Source organism: Delphinus delphis, chromosome 3, assembly GCF_949987515.2.
Source record: "Delphinus delphis chromosome 3, mDelDel1.2, whole genome shotgun sequence".
Classification (NCBI taxonomy): Eukaryota; Metazoa; Chordata; class Mammalia; order Artiodactyla; family Delphinidae; genus Delphinus; species Delphinus delphis.
Window position 1 is genome coordinate 11,320,868 of NC_082685.1, and position 15,336 is coordinate 11,336,203.

The 15,336-nt window shown below is 56.6% G+C and overlaps 2 protein-coding genes across 3 annotated transcripts; one reads left to right on the forward strand and one right to left on the reverse strand.

Moving 5' to 3' along the window:
- Positions 1-3,309: 3,309 nt before the first annotated feature.
- Positions 3,310-10,100, reverse strand: GET3 (guided entry of tail-anchored proteins factor 3, ATPase). Its single transcript, XM_060007930.1, has 8 exons — positions 9,930-10,100; positions 9,298-9,505; positions 8,339-8,486; positions 5,447-5,595; positions 5,204-5,354; positions 4,356-4,463; positions 4,067-4,264; positions 3,310-3,652 (listed from the first exon to the last, which is right to left on the reverse strand). The coding sequence occupies exons 2-8, from the start codon at positions 9,456-9,458 to the stop codon at positions 3,521-3,523; spliced, it is 1,047 nt and encodes a 348-aa protein (XP_059863913.1). The 5' UTR covers positions 9,459-9,505; positions 9,930-10,100; the 3' UTR covers positions 3,310-3,520.
- Positions 10,101-10,886: 786 nt separating this feature from the next.
- Positions 10,887-14,054, forward strand: TRIR (telomerase RNA component interacting RNase). 2 transcript variants are annotated; one of them, XM_060007932.1, is made up of 3 exons: positions 10,887-11,328; positions 13,235-13,312; positions 13,617-14,054. In XM_060007932.1, the coding sequence occupies exons 1-3, from the start codon at positions 10,978-10,980 to the stop codon at positions 13,722-13,724; spliced, it is 537 nt and encodes a 178-aa protein (XP_059863915.1). In that variant the 5' UTR covers positions 10,887-10,977; the 3' UTR covers positions 13,725-14,054. The 2 variants fall into 2 exon arrangements, with proteins under 2 accessions (XP_059863915.1, XP_059863916.1); XM_060007933.1 differs by lacking the exon at positions 13,617-14,054 and having other exon boundaries at positions 10,887-11,305; positions 13,235-13,311.
- Positions 14,055-15,336: the final 1,282 nt, after the last annotated feature.

Genomic DNA, 15,336 nt, shown 5'->3' on the forward strand with positions numbered 1-15,336 from the left:
TCAGCCTCGGGCTGGCTCCGTCTCCTGCACAGCTGCCCCAGCCTATCCCCCTCCCACTTAATCGAACTGGCTCTGCTCCCTCCCTCTTCTGGATCCACCTAGACCTTTCCTCTGTCCATTCCCCTCTAGCCTTCTGAGCCCTCCAACCCTACCCTGAGGACTCAGATTCTTGCCCGCAGGCTGACTCGTCCTCAAGGTTCCCTATTCCCCCAGGCCTGGGTCCTTCTCACCTGGTGGCTGGTTCAGGGACACTCAGGGACAGGGAAAGGACGGGCTTCAGGGTTGGGTGGGGCTGAAGCCAGATTCTGTGAGGGAGGGGGCTGGGGAGTGGGCGTGGGTGGCCCCTCCCTGGCCCTCCCCCCTCAGCTGCAGCCTCAGAACTTTGAAGTCTCATCAGTTTGTTACCTGGGGCAGGGGGTGGGGAATTCACCTTGTCCTCCTTAGCTCCTTCCTGTCCAGTCTCCCAGTCAGTCACTGGCAGATCCAAGAAATCTTGGACCTAGACCTGGGGGAGGGGGCAGGAACGCTGTCTTTACCAGACCCAGACATATACACACACTGCTCAGTGAGTCTGGGTCGCTCCACACTCACCTGTAATCACACACAAAGACGCACCTAGAAACACACACCATAGACCCAGACACAAATTCAGCTTTCCTCAACATAGCCTCCCACAACCACGGTGACCCAGAAAGCAGTACGCACTGTCACAAAGACTTCCAGAGTCACCAAAGAGACAACACTTAGCCCCCCCGCCCCCATACGCAGATATAAAGCAGATGGACCCTAACCCACCAGGCTCTCAGCTCTCAGGCACCCACATAGTGCTCCAAACAGCCACCCAGGAACACAGGGGCAGGGACCCAGGCACCCTGAATTCCTTCATGATCATACTATGTAATAAAGACACACGCAAGGTCACACAACCAGCCAAGTGCAGACCCCAGCCCGACCCCAGAATGCCTTCACACGTGAGCCATCACACAGAGGGAGGTAGCAGACATTTATTCCTGATCTCCCCTGCACAAAAACACACCATGGCCACACACCAGATGCAGGAGCACAGCAGCACACAGTCCTGGGGTCAGAGCCGGGTCCTAGGGAGTCCCTTTGATATGCCAATGTAGCAAAGACACACTCATACAACAACGACCCCTCCCAACAGTCCCACAGACCCAGAGGGTCACATCCAGATGGAGTCAGGCCATAACCCCTCATGAAACTCACCTGCATTCATTTGTACATCAATACGTACGACACACGCTCCCCAACACCCCTTCACTGCGGGCAGCGACGGGCAGGCACACACACACCCTGGGTCTCAAACACTTTGGGCGTTGTCATGAACACACAAGCTTAGGGACACAAAACCTTGTCTCCACATTTGGCATGGATACAGGACAGATGTTCTCCCTTTACAGACACACCTACAAAGGGGGCACTCTAGCCTGGCACAAACAACCCTCCATCTTCACCATTGAATGCACAGCCCAGTGTGGGAGGGGTAGATGCTCAGGGTTTCAGCTCCAAGAGGGGTGCCCTGGGGCGCCCCTGAGCCTCTCAAGTCCACCCCAGCACCAGGAGTGCACATGGCTCCGCTCGACCCTGCACCCGAAGGTCTGGCCAGCCAGGACGCAGTGTTCCTAACCTGGCAGGTGTCTGCCCAGCCCGGGGTAGTTAGGAACCAGCTCGGACTGGCTGTACTCGGACCTGTGCCTCTGCCGTCCAGCTGCTGGACAGCACATCAAAGAGGATGAGGGGTGATGCTGCTAGCTACGGGAACTGGGGAGGGGACAGGCTTCAGGTTGATGGGCTCCATACCTGACCAGAGGCCCCTATTCCCTTGGATGTATCCTCACATACTGCAGCCAGCCCTCCCCTCCACAGCCCCCATCGACCCCCCGTGCGCATCTCCCCTCCTCCAGCTCACTGTCCCCACATACTTCTGACTGCCTAACCCGGGCTGGGGCAGAGGCGGGTTGCCCAGGCTAGTTCACATGCTTACTAATTGTTACAGTGAATAGTAACAAATAGACCTTGGCAGGTACATGCCTGGGGCCACTGTAAAGGCGTTACCTATTTCATTTCATTGTGTCCTCAAAAGCAGGAAATGTGAAGTTTGTGCTCCTTATTCCCGCTATCAAGGTAGGGAAACTGAGGCTCAGAGGACGCACAGTCTGTTCATGGCACAGCTAGGATCTGAAGCCAGGCAGTTTGGTTCGGAGCCGGGGGTCCTGCCATGGGCTGCGCTGCCATGTTCGTCTACAAGCACCTCCTCAATGTGGGCGTGCCCCCATGGGTTTGTGTACACCTGACGGAACTGGGGGGACACGTCTAGGCTCGTGGTTGCATTCCCCTCACACACACACCCTGGCACGCCTAGACCCTGGGTGTGCACTGTCTGAACACCACTTCCTGACTCATGCATATCCTTAGTCACCCCCTTTCTCCCGCCATCCCCATCCAGCTCCAGCTTGGAACTTGCAAACGCCCAAGGTCATGCCAGTCCTGGGTCTTGGGGATGACCATGACTGTCCAGGCAGTGGCAGAGGGAGGAGTGAAGGAGAGAAGGGGTGCTGCTTTATGCCTTTCCGGCTGGTTTGCTAACCCTTCCAGGGTCAGGTGAATTTGTGCCATGGCCCTATGAATGGCCACACTTCTGTCTCCATTTTAGGAATACGGGGACTGAAGCTCAAACTGCAGGAAACAGGCGGCAGGCCACTCAGTGAGGCTGCTCTGGGGGCAGGACAGGACTTCAGGGCCCGTCCAGCCTGAGTCCTTTGTCATCCTGCCCCTTAATCAGCCCCCCTGTTGCAGCCCTGTGCTGGGAGGGGCTGAGGCCATTCCATGTAACAGGAATTGGGAGGTGGGGGTGGAAACTGTTAATCCGCAGTCTGGCAGGCCCAGCCTCTGCCCAGGGTGCCCACTAATTCCCAAACCAAACAGCAGGCAGTGCTGGGCCCGCTGCCGACCTAATCCGCTCCCCACCAGCCTGGAGCTGGCCAAGGGGCCTCCCCGTTCCCACGCTCTGAGCCTTGAAGGAAGTGGGCAGATGCCCCTTTCTTCTACTCCAGGCTTTACAGCCCCAGAGGACACCCTTACCCATAGAGCTAGAAAAAGGCACCCCTTTACAGAAGAACCCTCCTTCCAAAATTACCACAATAAACACACATCTCTATTAGGTCTCTGTTGTGAGGGACCTAAACATACATCTATGCCTCTCTGGATGTGACATCTTTGTGCAGTGTACAACCTTTGCAACTGTACATGGAGGTACTAGGCCCCAACCCCCCCATGTCAACATCCACAGTAGTTTAAGATCATTTTATTGAGGGAGGAGAGGCGGGGAGAGGTGCGGGGGCAACTACAGCTCCCCCAGCCCCACCAGGGGGAAAAGACCCCCTCCCCGCCTCCCTTCCCCCAAGTGGTTCCCCTGTATTATGGGGGAACTTTGTGCAAACTCTGCCCCGGTGGGTGGCGGCTGAGTGTGAAATGGCAGCAGCTGGGGCTGGTGGTGGTGCTACTGGGCACTGGGGGGCTTGTAGGGCTCCAGGAGAAGAGCAGAGAAGGTGTTGACCTTGTCCGCCCCCCGAACCTCATGGGGCAGCAGTGGCAGCTTCACAATGTGGAAGTCTTCATATAGGTCCTCCATCTGCGGCAGGGGTAGAGGGCAGAAGGCAGCAGGGCCACAGGGCAGGGACAGAATGTGATCAACGTAAAGGGTCAGGCTAGGGGTCTCCCAGAGTCAGGGAGAGAATATGAGCAAGGGCTTCACAGGGACATAGGTGGGAGTGGCGCCAGTGAGGTCAGAGACCACTGGGCTGGACCTCCCACTCCCCAGGGTGAGAGGTATCTAGGCCAGGCCAGCCAGTTTATGAAGGCCAGAATCAGAAGGTCTGAAGCAGTGGGTGAAGGGCAGGGGGTTGGGGCGAGGAACAGAAGGTGGGCTGGAGCAAAAGGTCAGAGAATACAGTAAAAGGTCAGCAGTGCCTTGGCTGGGCTGGGACGGACCCCAGCTTCCAGGGTCAGAGCTACGAGGGCTGGGCGGGAGGGTGGGTGTGCGCACCTGGTCCAGGTACTTGGCCTGGATCTTGTGGCGGGCCTCACACATCTTGCAGGGCTTCTCGGGATCAGGGAAGACGAGTTGGTTGACAATGATGTTGTGCGTGTCGATCTTGCACTTGGCCAGCTCCTGGATCAGCCGCTCCGTTTCATACAGGGACAGGAACTCAGCAATGCACACACAGATGAAGGTGGTTTGTTCCTGCAGGATCCAAGACAGGACAGGGAGGGGCAGATTTCAGCCCTGTCTCTTTCCCCTGAGCTTCTCGCCGCCCGCCTGGACCGCAACTCACAGGGTCCTTGAACTGCTCACTGACGGAGCGGATGACAGGCAGCGTCTCCTCCAGCTTGGAGGCCAGCTGGTCTGCGTTCATGTCCCCGAGGCCCAGCATGTTGCACATCTGTGGGGACGATGTGAGAGGGCTCATGGTTTACCTGGGGCACATTATACTCCCTGGGTTGGGCTCACCCGGGGGACGACTCCTGACACCTCCCAGTGGTTAAAGGTGTGGGCCCTTGAGCAGATCGCAGGGGTCCAACCCTAGCTCTGCCATTTCTGCGGGACTGTGGCCAGGTTAGCTTGACCTCCCAGAGCCTCAGTTTCCTCATGTGTAGAGCTGTTGTGCTGTATGACATGTCACGTGCTTGGAACGGTGTCTGGCACACAGTAAGGGCCCCACAAATGTGACTGAGGCACAGGTCCCCGCCGGGGGACCACACACAACCAAGGAGGTGTCAGTGGCGTGCAAAAGTGTGACGGCATCAGGGTTGTCATGTTGTGCTAATAGTAACCCATGGGGGGATTCGCATGCTCTCCATTTGACAGATAAGGCCCAGAGAGGGGAAGTGACTGGAGGTCACACAGCTGTGTCACACCAGAGTGCAAAGCGTTTGAACCCGGGCCATCTGGCTCTGGGATATGTGCTTTCAAGCTCTGTCTGGGGCACTCAGCGGGTGGAGGCAGGGACACTGGGTGCTGTGGAGTAGGGGGGACAGTTCCCCCGCAGTGAAGATCCATCCCATCCATTGGGAAGCGCTGACTGAGAGCATATGTGGGAAATGCCTTTGTTTCTGCACATCTTGGGGTCCGGGGGCCCACTCTGATTCAGGGGACTCCTGGATGCCCTGGGGCTCTGCCTGCCTGTGAGATGAAGGGGCTGATCTGGTTCTTGATCTGCATGAGGCGGCCTAGTCCCCGCTCGACGATGGTGGGGAAGTTGAGCAGTCTTAGCGTGTGGCCTGTGGGCGCTGTGTCGAACACCACCACCGAGAAGTTCATGCCCTTCACCAGCCTGTGGGGAGATGAGGATCAGGCCCGCTCTGCCCCCTCTTCCACCCTAGCCCCAGGCAGCACCGGGCACCCAGAGTCCCCGCCGGGCCTGACCTCATGACCTCTGCATAGCTCATGGCCTCATCGATGCCTGGGAAGGCGCTCATGGCTTCCTGCATCATCTTCTTGCCCATGCTCAGCATGTTGTCCTCCTCAAAGAACTCGTCCGGCAGCTCCGCCACACCCAGGCTGGGGTCAATCTCCTGGGGGCCGAGAGGGTCAAGACTCAGGCTGCTGCTGCTGGAGCCTTCCCACCTGGGCACGGAGCCCGAGGGAGCCTGTGGGGTGCCCTGAGCACAGCCCTTCACCAGGTCACAGCTGGGGAGACCTCTGAGGTGCCCTGGCCCTTCCCTTAGGCGCTTAAGGTCTCGGGTGGTGGCACAGATTGTTAAAGTCTTTCACAAGCAGATGGAAAATCGCCAACTGTGCTCAGTGTCCCAGAGGGAAGCCAGAGTGCGTTGCAGTGCCTTCTCACGGGCTGTTCCCCCACCCGGGCCTGTGGCCTCTTCCAGATCATTCCTCTAACATGAGTCATCCCTGACCGCCCAATCTAACAGTGCAGCCCTAGCCCCCTCTGCCCTGCCTTCCTTTCTTCTTAACATCTGGCCTCTCCTCACATGGTTTACTTAGCATGTTTTTCGCCTGTCTCCCCAACCAGAATGCTGGCCCCACAAGGGCAGGGGTTTTTCTGTCTTGTTTACTGCTGTGTCCCCAGTGCCTGGAAGTGTCTGGCACAGAGTAGGTCCTCAACATGGATGCAGATTCCATGAAGGGGATGACCAAGCCTGGGGTCCCTGGCCCGTCCTGCACTCATTGCCTCTCTATCTCCCGCCTGTCACCTCCTCTACTTGAATTCATGTTTCCTGTGGCGAAGCCCTCCACTCCCTGGCCTCAGAGGTCATTTCCCTGCAGGGAGCTTGTCCACACATCACCCCCCCACAGTCACACCCTTGATGGGTTGTTCCTAGTCACCAGGCCACTCTCTGACCCCAGCCTTCTCACTTCCTGTTATTCTAGACCTTCCTGGGCCACCTCATCCCCGCACCTCTGCCCGCTTGTTCACCGTCAGTGTCCCTCTTGGGCGGCACTCTTATCCAGCCCAGTCTCCACAAGATGCCTCTGCAAACACTCCCTTCTCCCTCTGTGGTTGGCAAAAGCCCCATCCTGTTTATTCACAGCTCGCTGGCATGGCTACACCAAGGTGAACATCAGGGGAACATCCCAGACGAAGAACTCAACCTTGCTCCCCATTCCTGATCACAAGTCTCCAACAGGCGCTCGACGAGCCAGAAAATCCACCCATGGGAATGTTAATGCCATATCTTCTCCCTGCTCAAACCCCTTCTGGCCCGTGTGTCCCTCACCCTCTGCTGAGGCCTGTGCCTCGCCTGTGTCTCAATGAGAAAGCGAAGCCACTGGCTGCCTACACCCTCATTTCCTCCCAGGAAACGCCCCAGTCCCCCCACATTCCTTCTAAGTCCCTGGTCCTGGCAGAGCCCAAGTCCTGGGTCTGTGCGCTGGAGTGAGCTCACACCTGCCTGAGGCCCGTCCTCAGCCGGCATCCTCACTCCTTCCTGCAATATCACTTGTCCCTCCCAGTTGAAGCTTCCCCCCACCCCCTCGGCTGCACCGCGCAGCTTGTGGGATCTTAAGTTCCCTGACCAGGGGTTGAACCTGGGCCCTTGGCAGTGACAGCCCAGGGTCCTAACCACTGGACCACCGAGGAATTCCCTGAAGCATGTGCAGCAGCAAACAAACATGCTCTAGCATCTCCTTCCTCAGAAAAGCCTTCCTTAACCCTCATTCCCTTCTCCCTCCAGGGATGGCCATGCTCATTTCTCTGCTCCCATCATGGTGATCATTGTGTCCACCTCAGCTCACCCATTCCAGGCAGGCTTCTGCCCCCATTCCCAGGGTGATCTGCTTAAAACTCATGTGCCTGCTAGAGCCGACAACCTTTCTGCCCTAGTCCCTTTGTCCTCCTGGAGCTTAGGAGCCCACACTCTCTGGCTTTCCTCCCACCTCACCTGTGGCTCCTTCTCGGCCTCTTTCAATGGTTCTTCCTCCTCCTCTGCTGGACCCTAAATGCTGATGTGCCCCCGGGGTTGTTTCTGGGCCTCTCTATTCTTTCACGTGCTCCTCCACTCACACAGCTTTAAATACCACCCTTGGGACAATGACTCTCAAATCAATGCCAACCTCCTCTGAGCTCTAGGTTCACATAACTAAGCTGCTGTCCTGATGTCTCCACTTGGATGACCAGTGGGCACCTTGGTCTCACTGTGGCCAAATAAAATTCCTGACGTTTGGTCTTCTAAACCTGCTCCTCTCCCAGTCTTCCCCACCTCAGCTGCCCAGGGAGATAACCAAGACATGTACTTATGCTTAATTCATTTTTTTCTCTCACCCATTACAAACAAGCAGTTAAATTGCTTTAATTCCAAAATACATCCCAAATTTGACCACTTCTCACCCCTCCTCCCAATTTTGGGCTGCCATCATTCCTAGCCTGGTCACTGTCCCAGTCTCCTTGTTTCCATCCTTGACTTACAATCCAATTTCTGCATGAGAGCTACAGGGAACTTTCTGGAAAACAAATTTGGCCATGACATTACTCTGCTTAAAACAAACAGCTTCCCATTAACTTGGAAACAAAGCTAAACTGATCTCAGTGGGCTGCAAGGTCCTACACCATGTGGTCCTGATTGATGTCTCCCTCCCTTCCCTTGCTCACTAAGCGCCAGTCACTCTGGCTTCCTTTCTGCTCCACAAACGTTCCTCACTCGTTCCCCTGTGGGTATGCTGAAGAAGGAGTGAAAGTGGAGAGACAGAGGATGGAGAATGGGCAGGACATGGTAACTGATGGTGGGTGTTCACAGGAAAGGCCTGAAGGTGACTTTGCCAGAGTTGGGGCGGGGGGGTGGGGCTAAGCCCTGCTGCACTCACCATGGCGAAGAGGTTGTCATAGCCTTTGACCTTGGTAGGCACCTTGGAGAACTTCTGGTCAAATGCATCGGAGATATTGTGGGCTGGGTCAGTGGAGATGATCAGAACACTCTCCCGCCCCTTGGATAGCTGGACTGCTAAGCTGCAGCTGGGCAAGGGAAAGGCCAAAAGGTGGGAAGTGAAGGGTTAGGCTCTGCTCCTTAGGTCTGCATGGGGAGAAGAAGGGTCCCAGGAGCAGGGGACCTGGATCAGCAAGGGCCTTGAGAGAAGAGTACGGATGACTGTGGGATCAAGCCTCAATCCCTGCAGAGGGACCCTATCAGACCTCACCTACTGAGCCCTCCAGCTGGCTATATAGTGGTAAGGTTCAGCTGAATGTGTCCGTCCCGCCTGATGCCTGCTTCCTTGCTGGCACAAAGTAACATGGTCCAGCTATCCAGCCAACTCGACCCTGTGTCCCCTCCCTCAACTCTAAACTAAGGGGTCCTTTGCACCTCCTGCTAAATTCGATAGTTCAGTCCACTTGTCCAGGGTAATTTGCCCCGGGGACCCCTCCCCCTCTTCCCAGCTGAATGGGTAGTCTGATCATGTGCCCTCTCTCCCGCCTTCCACCCCCACCCCCACGTGGGCATAGAATGGCAAGGTTCACCAGACTAGGATAGTTCGCCCCGGTGCCCCTCCCCCTACTCTGGGCTCACTCTGGTACAGTCTAGCTGATTGGGACATTTAAACGCTCTCCAGGCTCCCGTGCGCTGGATCCAATGTGGTTCAGCCCTTGAACAGGCCTGCGTTCAGGAGGTAGCTTCCATTTGCTCCCGATAACTTCCGAAGAGTACAACCCAGAAGGCCCCAGCCCAGCCCTCCTGCCCGGCTGGTGGTGGAAGACCCGGTCCTTGGCCTCCCCTTCGCCCTGTGGTACATCCCACCCGTTTTCCCGGCCACCACCGCAGCCTCCTTACCTGCAGGTGGTCTTTCCAACACCACCCTTGCCCCCGACGAAGATCCACTTAAGGCTGCGCTGCTCGATAATGTTGCTAAGCGTGGGCTCCAGCGGCTCCACATCAGGGGCATCTTCGAACTCCTCTGCCTCAACCCCCCACCCGGCCACCCCTGCCGCCATCTTGGAAACGGCTCACGTGATCAAGCGGAGCGCACCATGCAAAGCACCTACAGGGGAAATTTCCTATCACAACCCCATCAAGGCTAGAAGATTGAACCAATTTTCTCATGGCCTAACTCTTAGGAGCTAATAGAAGCTATATTTCCAACGTCTTCCCCTTCCAAGGTTCAGCTTGTCAGCCTCTTGTCTATATTTTCTTCAAAGACTCCCCCTTCCTAATTAACATATTGGTACATCCCAGGTCACTCCCCTTTACTGATTGGCCCCTAAGTCTTGCAGCACTCCTTTCATTGGCTACATCTTTTCTTACTTTTACCAATCACTCTCAGGTCCCGGTAGCCGCCAACCTCTCCTTAGCAACCGGCCAAACACCCACTGCATACCTTTTTGAAGAAGTTAGATCCGAGGTCCACCCTGACCTGACCCCATAGGCTCAACTTCATGTCGATCATTCCCCCCCTATTCTCCAACCTGGGTTCCAACACCGCCTCAGGCTCGTCTCTTCTGTTATTCAATTGGCTGGGAACCACCGGGCTCCTGACGCAAACCAATCATAAACGAACCGATTAGTTGGCTGGAGACGGTCCCGGGGCTGCTGTGGGCGAGGTCCGCAGATCCTTGTCCAGTGAGCCCTGAGCCCCCATGCAGGACAGGACAGGGCAGGGACAACACTTGCAACTGCGCTCCTTGTCGTAGAAGGGACCCTGTTCCCGAAAACCTCCTTCCAGTTTGCTCTCTGTCCGAGGGGAAACTCCAGTTCAGCCAATTCTCTGAAACTCTGCCCTGGGCAGGAATACAGGCTGGGTCCCAGGCCCTTAGCGGATACTCTTAGGTGGAGACTCCAGCCTAGAAATATCCGCGGTTTCATGAGTACTCTAGCACATAAAATAATACCCTGACGTTCAAATGGGGATCCCCGCTCCTTGGAGTCAGCTGTGTCTCTATTCCCAAATAAAAGCTCCACCCCAGAGACAGGTACCCAATCCAGAGACACCCCTATTTCTATTCTGGGGGCCCAGGCTAGATATGCCCTCTAGTTAGTCCTAGTTAGGGACCCAGCTTCCGAGATGTCAGCTGAGCACACAGCCTCAGGCGAGGTCCCACCCCTCACTGAGATTATCCCTGGTGCCAGAAGTGGATTCTAGCCCCGAAAAGCTAATACGCCCCTAAGTCCCAAGCGGGAACCTCACTCCGAGAGCCCGCTACAGCCCCAGGCGCAGACAATAGTCTCATTCCGGAAGAGACCATCTCTGCGTAACGCCTGCGGGAGTCTAGCAGGGCTATAACCATCCGCGGGGCGGAGGCGGGGGCGGGGCGGGGCGGGGCGTGTGCCCGCCGGCGCGTAGCGTCAAACCTTACTCCTCATTCACCCCGCCCCTCATGCCCCGCCTCCACTGCGGATGCCTGAGGGCCAGACCGGTCTTCCCGGCATGCATTGCCCGGGACGAGGCAAGTCTGGCGCCAAGCGCGGGCCCGGAGCGGCCTTCCCGGAATCCTTTGCGAGGTACCTGGCGACAAAATGGCTGCCCGAGGGAGACGGGCGGAACCTCCGGGCCGGGAGGCGCCGGGCCCCGCGGGCGGCGGCGGCGGCGGGAGCCGATGGGCTGAGTCCGGGCCCGGGACGTCGCCCGAGAGCGGGGATGATGAAGTGTCGGGCGCGGGTTCGAGCCCGGTGTCGGGCGGCGTGAACTTGTTCGCCAACGACGGCAGCTTCCTGGAGCTGTTCAAGCGGAAGATGGAGGAGGAGCAGCGGCAGCGGCAGGAAGAGCCGCCCCCGGGCCCGCAGCGACCCGACCAGCCGGCCACCGCCGCCGCCGCGGGTCCCGGGGATCCGAAGAGGAAGGGCGGCCCGGGCCCCACGCTCAGCTTCGTAAGGAGCCGCGGGGGTGGGGGCGGGCACCAGGGCCTTCCTTGGCAGGGGGAATCGGGCTCGAGAAAGGGGAGCGGGATCCAGGTCCACCCTCCGACCCCGATGAGGGAGCCGTCCGGGTCACCCGCTGAGGATTCGGAAACTGGATTCTCGACGAGAGAGGTCTGGGGGCGGAGGTGGGGACCCCCGTAGTATGCCCGCAAGAACTGGGAGTTGGGGGGAATTCCATTGGAAACAGCGCTCCGAGGATGGGGAAACCAGGATACCAGGATTCCTGTTTGAGTGGAATCCCGAACTTTGGATACTGGGACCATCTCCCACTATGGGGATGGGGGGCATAGTCAAGTCTGGACTCTGAGCTGTGTGGATGAGAGACTCAGACTGCTTACTGTGTGACCCTAGCAGATTTGCTTGAGTTCCCTGAGTCTCATTCGTCCAGTGTCCATTTATTGAGCACCTTACCTTGTGCTGGGCAGTGTGCTAGGTGATGGGTATGCTGTGTTGATTATGACAGGCATCTCTGCTTTCCTGGGGCATCTGATCTGGTCTAACCTCATTTTCCCTGCTTGTAAAAATGGGCATCATCGCATCTTCTGATGTGATTAGCACTGGGCCTTTCTTATAGGAAGGGCTAAACCAGTGGTTCTCAACTGGGGACGATTCCCCTCACCTCATCCCCACATTTGCCAAAGTCTGGAGATATTTTGGTTGTCAGAACTGGGGGAGGGAGTGCTATTGACATTTATGAGTAGAGGGCAGGAATGGTGCTCAACATCCTACAATGCGCAGAACAACTGTCTCCCCCTCCCGAACAAAAATGATCCAGTTCAAAATGTCACTAGTATATGCGATTGAGAAACTCTAGGCCACAGAAATGGTACCTACCTTGATTGTCAACTCTGAGCTTGCTTTGTCTCTGGTGTTGAGAGCAAGTTCCTGTGGTATGGAGAAAAAAGTGTGGTGTGAGAGTAACGAACTGGGGGTCAAGTTTCTTCATCCGTCAAAAAAAAAAAAAAATGAGTGTGAGAATAGTCCCAACAGCGCAGGTCACTTAATGCCTGGCTGAGGGTTAGGGATGGGATGTCTGTAAAGCCTGTTGCAGCCCCTGGGGCACAAGAAACCCTCAAGTGTGTGGGAGAAAACAGAAGACCAGGATGAAAGTTCAGAGTAAGACTTATGTTTGAGGAAGGGGAAGTGGCAGGACCTGGGCTGGTGTGAGAACTGGGTGGAGGCCGAGTGCCCCTCTGTGAGTGAGAATAGCAGTAGTTGTCGCTGCCTGTTTCATTTGTTCATCAAGGGGCCGTTTGCAGGAGCACCTGCAAAGAGGCCAGGCCCAGTTACGTGTAGGGGAACAGTGTCGCTTGGTGGTTAAGAATGCTGCTCTGGCCTAGACACACCTGACCCAGAATCCAGCTCCACTGTTTGCTGTTGGCATGATCCATGGTACAGGCTTCTCCTTTTCAGAGATGTTTCCTCATCTTTACAATGGGGATGGTAACCTTCATCGTAAGGTGACTGTGAAAGTGGAAGGAGATAGTATATCCAAAGCACTTGGCACAGGGCTTAGCATACAGTAAGTGCTCAATAAAGGGAACTGTTGCTGTCTGTGTGGTTTCTACTAGGGGAGGGTGAGGACAGTGCTCGTCCCCACCGATGTGGGAATTCTTTTCTCTCCCTGGGAGGGCAGCCTGGGGGCCCAGGACTGCCTGGGCATCATGGGCCCAGGGCAGGCGCTGAGTCGCGTGTGCTCCTCTCTGATTGCTGCGCAGGTCGGCCGGCTGGTGGAGCTGGGCGCGGCGTCGGGACGGGCCACCGGGCCGGGCTAGGAAGGTGTAGTGGGCCTCAGCGCCGCCAAGGGCGGGCCCCGGCTCCTGTAACCGTTGCAGTCTTCTGTCCCTTCACCCAGGTGGGCAAGCGCAGAGGCGGGAACAAACTAGCCCTCAAGACGGGAATAGTAGCCAAGAAGCAGAAGACGGAGGATGAGGTGAGCAGGCTGGGTGTGGGGGGCTGCCCACGTTGCCTTTTCCTTCCAGCCTCAGTTCCTGGCCCAGGTGCCCTGTCCCTCCCTCCTCAGTATCTAGCCCTTGGATGGGTGTACTGGGTGGGGGAGGAGGGCTTTCAACAAAGTTCCCAGATAACTTGATTCTCCATATCTTTATCTCACACCCAAGACCTTTGCGGTGACTCTGTGGGTGGGTCAGCTGTCTCAGGACAGTCCTGACCCTGGTTCCTGGCCTCCTTGGCATCTCCTTCCCAACCCCCGTGTGTCCCTCCCCTCCCCCCAACAGGTATTAACAAGTAAAGGTGATGCATGGGCCAAGTACATGGCAGAGGTGAAAAAGTACAAAGCCCACCAGTGCGGCGATGATGATAAAACTCGGCCCCTGGTGAAATGACCCCCCTCCCTACCTGCCCACGGCCTGGGACTCTGCGATGTACATAACTATTTAATGCAGCGGCAGCGCGGCAGCCTTTTTCCCCCAAGGACTTATATACAGAAGGAAACCGAGATGCTTCCTGCAGCTGCCGCAGCTGCGGACGATTCTCCAGGACTCTTTTTTACCTTGAGCACTTGTCTCCTGAGACTTCATAGAACAGTGGTTTACTGTCCCCTGTCTTCCCAGCTCCTCCCTCTCTCTGGCTCTTTCTGTCTTCCTCTTCTCATCCTCTCCTCCCTCCCTTTAGCCATCACTTCTGGGAAGTAAAGAACTTGACCTAGTGCTGGAGCTGTGTGCTTGGTTTGCCTTCTTTGCTGTTCTCCAACCTAAGCCCTCCCCTCATGGCTGGCACTGCACCCACCAAAGCCTGGATCTGGCCCAGTGAGGGAGGGATTTGGGAGGGTGTGGGGGGAGAACGAGGGTGCATCACCTCCTGTAGGCCTGAACTCTCCTCAGGTCTCACCCCTGACTTTCCCCCCCACTGTTGGGTGTTCTTGTTCAGTGTCCCTTCACAGTCCCATTTGGGCTGGGCCAAAGCTGTCAGTTTGTTCAAATCAGAAGACACTGAGCACCTCTGGTGTGCCTGGGTTTTTCTGGGCCCTGCGGCTGCTGCAGTGAACAAAACAAACCATGCATGCTCCCTGCCATTGTGGAAGAAAACAGACACAGATGAAAGGGGGAAGCCGTTCTGGGAGGTGACTGCGAAGGACAGGATAGAGGCTGCAGGGAGGGGTCTATTTTAGTTGACACATCTGACCAGAGTCCTGAGGGAGGTGAGAAAGCCTGTCCCAGGGGTAATGAACAGCCAGCATAAAGACAGGGAGAGTGCCTGGCCCTTATGGGCAGCTTTGAGGAGGCCCCTATGACTGGAGCTGGCTGAGTGAGGAGCATGAGTGGATTATATGCAGAGCCTTGTGTGCTAGGGTGAGAAACCTTTGGGGGTGTTGTGAGGTAAGGAGCAACATGATGTGTTTTATTCAGTATGTCTTAACAGGATCCCTCTGGCTGAAGGGGTCTGGGCAGAACCTGGGAGATGGAGGAGGCCAGGCCATGATCAGGCAAGGGGAGGTGATGGGGTGTTGGCAGTGGAGGAAGTAAAGAGGGCTAGGATCTGGATTCCCGTGGGGCTGCTCTGTCCTGCCAGCTACCTGTAGCCCTTCCAGGGAAGGGGCTTGTTTTTCCCACCTTGCAGAACATGACAGTTGATATATCAGGGGACAAGGTATCCTAAAGGAAACCTGATGCCCCTAGTGCCCCTCTAGTACTCCTTGTACTTCTGTGTCTTCCTGGCCTCATTGCTCATCCTGCTGGAGCTGAAGGCTGCCTGGCTACCTGCTTTCCCTGGAGCCCACAAATATTTTAAGATGCCCTTGCCTCCTGACCCCTTTTCAAACCTATTAGACCTGGAGCAACATCTAGGCCCCCCAGCTGTGGGCCCATCTCCCAGGCCTTCCCAGGCACAAATGCTGAGCAGCTCGGCACTCCTGCCCATCCTAGGGCCAGGCTCCCAACCCTCTTACAACAGGGGAGCATCATGACTCTGAGGATCAGGTGGTAACCATGTGCTTGG

Bases quoted from the DNA above. Each gene is read 5' to 3' on its own strand.
- GET3 (XM_060007930.1), bottom strand. From the start codon at position 9,458: ATGGCGGCAGGGGTGGCCGGGTGGGGGGTTGAGGCAGAGGAGTTCGAA. The intron at 5,596-8,338 runs GTGAGTGCAGCA...CTCGGCCCCCAG, and splicing joins ATGACAACCTCTTCGCCATG to GAGATTGACCCCAGCCTGGG. The intron at 4,265-4,355 runs GTGAGTTGCGGT...TGGATCCTGCAG, and splicing joins GTGAGCAGTTCAAGGACCCT to GAACAAACCACCTTCATCTG.
- TRIR (XM_060007932.1), top strand. From the start codon at position 10,978: ATGGCTGCCCGAGGGAGACGGGCGGAACCTCCGGGCCGGGAGGCGCCG. The intron at 11,329-13,234 runs GTAAGGAGCCGC...CCCTTCACCCAG, and splicing joins CGGGCCCCACGCTCAGCTTC to GTGGGCAAGCGCAGAGGCGG. The intron at 13,313-13,616 runs GTGAGCAGGCTG...TCCCCCCAACAG, and splicing joins AGCAGAAGACGGAGGATGAG to GTATTAACAAGTAAAGGTGA.